Consider the following 8,655-nt stretch of genomic DNA (forward strand, 5'->3'; position numbering starts at 1 on the left):
GCTTGGTGTAAACACTCAGAAGTTGGAAAAGCCAAAGTTAAGATCGCAAGAACAACCTCATAGTGCAGTTCTACTCACTGACATTTGTCACTGTTAAAAACTAAATTAAAATAACTTTAATTAATTTTTAGGCATCCCCTATTGTCTTTTTCCTTTCTGCAGGCAAAAGCCAACCTGCCCACCCCATGAGTCCTGCATCAGCTAGGAAGGAGTCATCAGGGATCGCACAACAACTAACTGAACCCGGGGTAGCAGCCCTAAGGTGTGGGAAGGAAAGGAAAAAAGGAGCACTTCCAGCTACCTCCCACTTCTTCCTCATACACACATAAGTCTAATTTAACTTCAGGATGGAACATTGCCTTTTCCCTCAGAGGGAAAACAGCAGGGATTAACAGAAGGATTTTTCCCCCTGAACCATAGGAAGTAGGAGTCAGATGAGGGAATTAGGAGAAAAACATGCAACTTTCAGAAAAAAATTGGAGGGTCAGTTGGTGGGGGCGCAGATGAGACTGCACAATTGTAACCCCATCCGCATTGGAAGCTAGGATAGACAGGGGAACGGAAACAGAAATTTCCCCCCATCAAGTAAAAATCAGTGAAAGCACAGCAGGTTTGTCCCTGAAGTGAGCACTGAGCTTCCGGCTCCAGAACTGCCAGCATCCACCCCCTTCCAATAGCACTTTGACAAATAGCTTGGTAAGAGAGGCCTGCAAGTCCTCCACCCTCACCACCAAGACCTCTATCCAACCTGGGGTGGCTGAAATCAATGCTCTGAAAAGATCCTGGGGCCAGAGAAGGGAGTATCAACAGGCCCTACCTTCACTCACCGTCTTACCCAGAGGCAAATCAAAAGGTTTCTGGATGGGGTAACGTAGTAGCTAAGAAGCAAAAAGCAAGATTAAGGTTACGTACACAACCTAAACACTGGCATTAACTGACTTCTGAGTGACCAACCATGCACTCACTTGTCCATGTCCACCTTCGAATACTCTGTTTAACTGAGGATTGCTCAACTGTCCATGACATCCAAGAGGGGGGAAAAATTAGATGCTTTCAGTATCACTACTTTAGTATTTAAAATCTTAACTTCCACATAGCCACATCACAAAAATAAAAGCAAAACACAAAGCAAATTTGAAAACCAATTTAGAGGGATATAGCTGATAGACTGCAGTTATGATATTAACCTACTGATATAAACCAACATAACTTTCACAAGTGGTCAGTATCTAAGAATTAAAATTTAAAATGCAAGCACAAATTAATTACCCTTCTCCGTTGCAGAATCTTGCTCTGTAGTCATTTTTTAAATGATTCTGTTAAAAAACAAAAGTCAATTTCTTATTATCAAACATGATACTGCTCGAAAAAGAAAAGAAACTGAAATTATTTAACTAATTCTTGTTCCCTGAGTACATCAGTCCAGAGGATTCCCAGGCTTTGATTTTGTGCTGGTGTGAAACAAGTAGGAACTCCCTTAGCTGATGCTTTTTGGCCCTCTACAGTACTGGTAGCTGTACCAACACATGTAGCTGTACCCACACATGGGGATACATGTATACCAACAGCCAGTAACTCAGCTTACCTCTAAAATAGGAGGGTAAAGCATCCAGACAGCATGATTTAATTACATGGCACACATGACATTCAGGTTCTCCAGAATCTAAGCTTTCATTTTAAAAAAAACTTTCTAGTCATCATGACTGCAGAGATAATTTTTCTAAATGAACAATGAATGTTTTCTAAATGAACAATGTCTCCCTGAGTCTGTAGACCACATGAAACAATGATAAATGGATGAACTCCCATGTCTTCTATCGATCTGACTGGAGCATCACCTTAATGTTGGCACTGAAGTGTCATTTAAATAGTTTAATCCAGAAGGTCCCAAAAGTGTGGGGTGCATCTCCCTAGGGAGGCAAAAAGAACATTCGGAGGAGCGCAGCAGGCCAGCCCCAGCTCCCGGCCCTGCACCCAGTCCTGCTCCCCACCTCGGGCCACAGCTGCATTCCCAGCCAGGATAGGGAAGAGAAAGAGCCTGGCTTCTTCACAACGCCTATCGGGCCAGGTCAGGAGACAGGGGAAATAGGGAAACAGACAACATGGGACTACTAGGGGGAGTCACAAACAGGGGCTCATAAGGGCTAGTGGGGGAGAGCAGACTGGGGAAGGGGGATGAATGGGAGTGGAGGCGCAGGGCCATGGGGGGGGAGGTGCAGGGCCACATGGGCAGAGTGGTAGGGGGTTCAGTGCTACAGGGGGATGGCTTTGCGGGGGCACAGATACACATGAGGACAGGGGATGCAGGGACACATGGAGATATGGGGAGGGGACTGGCTGAGGGGGTGCAGGGACACATGGGCAGAGGGGGTACAGAGATACGGGGGGAAGGAGGATGGCAGAGACACATGGGGACAGGGGCAGATGTGCCTGACTGAAGGGAGAGACTAGGAGTCAGCCAGGATCTGCCTGGGATACTCCCCAATAATCCCTCCCTGCCCTCCTCAAAAACCTGTTCCATACTTTTCCCACCCATACCCAACAACACTTCAAGTTCATACCCAGGCTCCTTCCCAGCAATTATTTCTCCCTCCCTCCGCTCCTCCGTTACCCCTGACTCCTCCAAGCCTTTGCACTTCTTCTGAGGGGTGCAGGAAATACAGTTTTATACTGTAGTTTAAATGAATTATTACTCAGAGTTCTGTATTAATATGCCCAGTGAGGAATCTATTTGTCAAAAAACATTTCCTGAATCTTTTTTTTGTCTGTATTGTTACATTCTTGCTGACAAGTATTTTGAAATAAATTACCAAAATAATTGAAATTGGTGTGATTATATTGTATTATTTTGACAAATAAAATAAGCAGAATTTTGCAGAATTTTAAAATAGTGTGTGGAGAAGTTTTAATTTTTTGGTGCAGAATTCCCCCAGCAGTATTTAGTGGATGGAATGGAGAAGGGGAGAGGATGCTCATTAGGCTGGGAACTAAGACTCACAAACTGGGAAGGAAGAGAGAAACAGGGAAATGAGGATGGGGAACAGAAACAGAAACAAAAGGCAGAAATAGCAGTGGGTTTAAAGGGGAGCTTATTTTCTCACTGACGATTAATGCAACAATAAAGCACTGAACAAATACAATTATTCTTTTCTCAAGCTGTATAAATCTCCTGCTGGCATCAGTGAATTCTACTGTGTATTCCACTGTGAATTCTACTGTGGAGACTGGAGAGTCCTGAATTTATACCATAATTAAACAGAATTCAGCCCTCTCCTCCAAGTGAATCTGGCACCCTGCTCTGGAACCTTCCTACCTAGATCCTTTTTAAGCAAGAATCAATGGCTACAAACAGTATTTCAATATGGTTCTTCCTGTCAGAGAGGTAACCCACCCCCCAAAAAAGGGGGCTGATGGCTTTGTTCCACTAATAAGTCCTTGGGGTTTTTAACCTTGAGCTTGTAACATTGCTAGGATGGGCATGCAGGCGACTGAAGAAAATTGCCAGAATATTCCTATAATTAACACCACATAGGTATATTGTCATGACTCTGGTCCTGCAGTTCTTCTGCGTTGTCTTCGGCACTATTTGTATTCAGTCATTGCCATTAGATTTTAAGGCAGAGTAGTCAGAGGCTGGTTGAGATGACAAGCTACTTCATCAAAGGTAGCAACAATGGTATATTAAGAGAGCGACTGGATATTTCACTACCTCAGAGCACTTAGGTTGGAGCTGTCACAGCTTCAGGAGAGCGCCTCTTCTTGGTCACACACCAGACTGTCGATAAATCTTGTATCTAGCCCCCCCCTTCTAAGAGCTGCAACAATGTTACCCATTGCCCGTTCCCTAGAACCAGGAGGGCCCCTCAATGTTTAATGTTCAACAGTTACAGAGTCATGTTAACACCTTGATTCCATCTAAATTAACACAAGTCCCTTCCCCTGGATCAGCCTCTTCAGGTGATCCAACACACTTACCAGGTCACTTTACTGATAGGCGCTCTCTCCTCTGACAAGCCAGTTCTCCTGGACAGTAGTCAGCCAATTGTTTAGAATGATTCATGTCAATGGGAGAGCACTTAAATCAAGAACCTGTTAGCCCTTTGCCATCAACCTTTGGAATTTAAGTCCAGCATGGAGGTAACAGGACAACAGACAAGGTAAAAAAACACATTACAAATGGAGTCTGCAGACTGACATAGATACATATAAAAAGACCCCAATATCAAAAAGAATGAATAGATTGCACATACTGCTCCCGCAAACTGTCACAGGAACAAAGCCCCAATAATAATGCACAAAAAACTATTCAAACGAGAGATTTTTAGCTTGTATGAAGATACAAACTGTTTCAAGACAAGCTTCAAAATGGCACTGCTGGGATTATGCCAACCTGAGTAATGCTACTGCAGAGTATCCAAGCACTCAGCAGAGAAATTACAGGCTTGTGCTTTGAGGTAGACAACTTTGAAAACAGTTTAGATCAGCCTTAGGACAGCTTTTAGCAGAGTGTCTCTCGGGGGACCTAAGACAGAATTTCAGGAATTTCTGTCTCAACCTAATGGGGTCCTTGATAACATCTTCTGGCACATCCAACACTCAGCATCACACTGTACTAGACTCCCAGGCAATGAATACAGCTCTCAGGCCTAGGGATGACTGAATGCAAAACTGCACTCAGTGGACACTTTAATGCCTCTGAACTTCCATTCTTCCACCAGCTAGACAGGGACAAGGATGACATCCTGTGAAGAAATAACCAGAGCAGCCGCGCATCAAGATAAATCCAAAGGGCTCTGAGGTGAAGAATAGAACAAAGCAGTATCCCATATACATCAAAGCCACTTAACATGAAGCAATCTTCCTCAAGCATCAAAACCCAATGACAGTACAAGAGCTGATTCAAAGCAAACAGTGATCATGTTAATGGAGAAACATCTGCAGGACCAGAGCCTTGACCACAAACCTATTCGTTGACTATGACACCAGGCAACAATGAACCCCCAAGACTATACTGTCAAGAAAAGCAGTAGCAGAGAAGTCATGGAGGTCCAGATCATGTAATCCAATATACAGATGGATCAAGAACAAGTTACAAGTTATTTCTTAAATAAGAATGAGTGACTAGAATGCTATTAGTCTAATGCATGGAACAAAGTCTGGAAAAATCAGAGAGCAAGAACCAGCAGCAGAGGTGCAGATCCAACAGGGAGTTCCATTGCTTGAACGTGGTTAGAAAGATACCAGTCGGGAAGGATGTAGAGGGAGCCGAGATACAATGGTCAAAATGTGACCTGTGAATCTGAGTGTACAGCTACTTGTAACTCAAAGCCATCATTAAGATATGGAGCAGATCCCACCTGTATCACATGAGAAGCAGAAGACTGAAGAGTTAGAATCCTATGGATATGGTATTGCTTGAGAAAATTTTACTTGTTGCTAATTCTGTTTCTCATAGTCCTTAGAAGGCCATGTCCAGGACCTGCTACCAGAAAATGGAGACAGGAATATTTAACATTTATGAGACTCTCTAACAGCTGAGGAAAACAACCTGAGGAACTTTAAACACAATAGCACAAAGTTCACACAAAATCCAACTACTGTAAAACTAAGTTTGATAGGAAATCATGTATTACATTGTGGAAGCCTGCTTAACAACAGTGTTGTGATGAGAGATCAAGTTTAAAACACATATGTAATACACATGGTAGAACAAGCTATTGGTAATTAATCTACAAACTCTTCCAGTAAAAAGCATTTGTCTGCATCTCAGAATGATTACTTAGACTGACCTACAGAAGTCACCATAAAAAATGAACTGCAAATGATTTTTTAATTAAATTTTTTTTAATTGAGCCCTTTTTTGCTTCTTCATGAATCAATTGCTTAAAAAAGGACTAAAAATTAGTTTAGCAAAAAAAGTCTGCTTATGTTTTCTTTATTTAGCCCAAGAAATATTAAGAATGTCAAGCCTGACCTGCCCTGAAATTGCTGGAGAACTCGTTGGTAATCTCAAATGTGTATGAAAACCTCTCACACCTTAACTAAAGAATTGGGAATTCTGGAACTTCAACAAAGACTTTCTTTCTCATAAATGTTTTGAACAATTTCTTTTTTTTTTAAGTCACCATTAAAAATCCATTCAATTTAAACTGCTGAGGTTCCAGTCTTTTGTGATGTCATAATCCCATGGTTCTTCTACATATTTTAAATATTAGAAATTCAGGTCTGGAACTAAGTACATCATAAAGAAGCATCATAAAGAACACAGACTTCCTTCCACCCTTTGCAGGTCACCATTAACAAGTCAATGTTTGCCATTATATACCAGTTACCATAGTTATTTCCTATTCTAACCACATAGAGAAACTTCTCCAACAACCCCAGTGTGCAGTAACTGCTGGGAATTGTTGAGTTTAATGAGGACCCTGCTGGAGCAGGGAGTACTAGAAAACAGATTATCGAGCACATTAAATGTCTGGATGATAGGCACTTCCTAAACATCCTCTTGGGTGAGACAAAGAGCCCCAGCACAGGAGACTGAGGGCTTGTCTACACTACCACTTGGGGAAGGTCTAAGATACGCAACTTTAGCTACGTGAATAACATAGCTGAAGTCGACATACTTAGATCTACTTACCATGGTGTCTTCACGACAGTAAGTCGACAGCTGACACTCTCCCATCGACTCCACTTGTGCTTCTTGTTCTGGTGGAGTACCTGAGCTGACAGGAGAGCGCTCAGCGGTCTATTTATCGTGTCTATAAATCGACTACCCGCTGCCTGCCAAACTGGCAGGTAGCGTAGACAAGCCCTAAGAAGCCAGGAAAATCCACCTGGCTTGCAACAGGCAGCTGCCATCACACAGGGCAGCATCACCCCACTTGCAACAAGAAGGAGACTCCAGGGGAGATGGGCTGGCCTGTGTCACAGGTAGAGTGGACAGCCGACCCATATATGACTGGCTCTACCCACTGTTGTACGCTTAGGCAGTCAGCCAGCTCCACAGGGAAGGATGTGCAATGCAGAGCACAATGGGGCCCTGGCCTATGACCAGGGCTCTTGGGCACTGCTGTAATACACGTAAATACCTGCATGCAGAGAGGGCTCCTGGGCACTACTATAACACACCTGAGAAATAACTACCCCCTGAGGGGCTCCTGGGTGCTACCGTAATACACCTAATAAATGATTACCCTCTGTGGGGCTACACCTAAGAAATAACTACCCCCAGAGGAGGGGGCTCCTGGGCACTACCGTAACACACCTAATAAATAGCTACCCCCCGGTGGGGTTCCTGGTCACTAGCGCAACACATCTAAGAACTAACCACCCCCGGGGGGGGGGGGCTCCTGGACGCTACTATAAAATAACTAATGAATAATTACCCCCAGTGGGACTCCAGGTCACTACCATAACACACCTAAGCAATAACTACCCCCCCCCCAGGAGGCTCCTGGGCGCTACCATAACACAGCTAAGAAATAACTACCCCCTGTGGGGCTCCTATGCGCTACCATAATACACCTAATCACAGAAGATCCGGGTTGGAAGGGCCCTCAGGAGGGCATCTAGTCCCACCCCCCGCTCAAAGCAGGACCGACCCCCCACTAAATCACCCCAGCCAGGGCTCTGTCAAGCCGGACCTGAAACACCCCGAAGGAGGGAGATTCCGCCACCGCCCCGGGGAACCCATTCCAGGGCTTCCGCGCCCTCCCGGTGAAACCGTGTTTCCTGACAGGCAACCTACACCCTCCCCCACTGCGACCATCGCTCCTCGCTCCGTCACCTGCCACCGCGGACTACCCCCGGGGGGGGGGGGGGTTCCTGGGCGCCACCGTAACACACCCAAGAAGTCACCAGGCCCCGGTAGGAGCCCCACATTCACCCTCCCGAGCCCCGCCCAGCACCCTGCCCTGGGAACCACCACCCCGCAGCAGCCTCAGCCCGCAGCCAAGGCGGGAGCGGCGGCGCGAGCAGCCACGATGCGGGCGCGGGGGCAGGACCCGGCTCTCTCACCAGCGGCTCCGCCATGGCGGCTCCAGCGCTCCCCCAGGCCTGCGCCGCGGCCGTTCCCGGACCAGACCGCGCCCGTGCGCGCCCGCGCGCGCCGCCCGTCGCCGCTCCGGCGATTTGAAAACTCGGGGGCGCCTCCACTGCGCAGGCGCTCCCGCTGAGGGAGGGGGTGAGAAACGCTCATTGGTTAACGGGGGCGTGCGTCAGAGACAGCCGTTCCCTCTTCGCCGCCTGCCGGTGGGTGCTGCGCCTGCGCACGAGCCTCTCTTTCCCACAGAGTCGGCGGCCCGAGGCGGGAGGGGTCAGAGTCGAGACAGGGAGCTACTTCGCACACCCGCCCCCCAGGCACACGCGCCTGTACCCCGGCCCCGCCCCCCAGGCACACGCGCCCGTACTCCCGCCCCGCCCCCCAGGCACACGCGCCCGTACCCCCGCCCCGCCCCCCAGGCACACGCGGCCGTACCCCCGGACCCGCCCCCCAGGCACACGCGCCCGTACACCCGGCCCCGCCCCCCCAGGCACACGCGCCCGTACCCCCGCCCCGCCCCCCCGGCACACGCGCCCGTACCCCCGCCCCGCCCCCCAGGCACACGCGCCCGTACCCCCGGACCCGCCCCCCAGGCACACGCGCCCGTACACCCG

General features: G+C 47.6%; 1 protein-coding gene across 5 annotated transcripts in view; it reads right to left on the reverse strand.

The window, feature by feature from the left end:
• The window catches only part of CENPC (centromere protein C), a 68,835-nt gene extending 60,521 nt beyond the window's left edge, over positions 1-8,314 (reverse strand). For 2 of the 5 annotated variants that reach the window (XR_012668006.1, XM_075127426.1), the window contains exons 1-3: positions 8,017-8,311; positions 6,638-6,717; positions 1,270-1,316 (exon numbers count right to left, since the gene is read on the reverse strand). Coding sequence is in view for 4 of the 5 variants with exons in the window: in XM_075127426.1 (XP_074983527.1) it covers positions 1,270-1,316; positions 6,638-6,717; positions 8,017-8,197 (308 nt within the window). In the remaining variant the exon portion in view is untranslated. Of the gene's footprint in view, positions 1-1,269; positions 1,317-6,637; positions 6,718-8,016 lie in introns of all 5 variants that reach the window. The other 3 variants (XM_048847069.2, XM_075127427.1, XM_048847072.2) reach the window with 3 other exon arrangements.
• Between the last annotated feature and the right edge of the window lie 341 nt (positions 8,315-8,655).

The sequence above is a fragment of the Caretta caretta genome, chromosome 4 (assembly GCF_965140235.1).
Source record: "Caretta caretta isolate rCarCar2 chromosome 4, rCarCar1.hap1, whole genome shotgun sequence".
Lineage (NCBI taxonomy): Eukaryota > Metazoa > Chordata > Testudines > Cheloniidae > Caretta > Caretta caretta.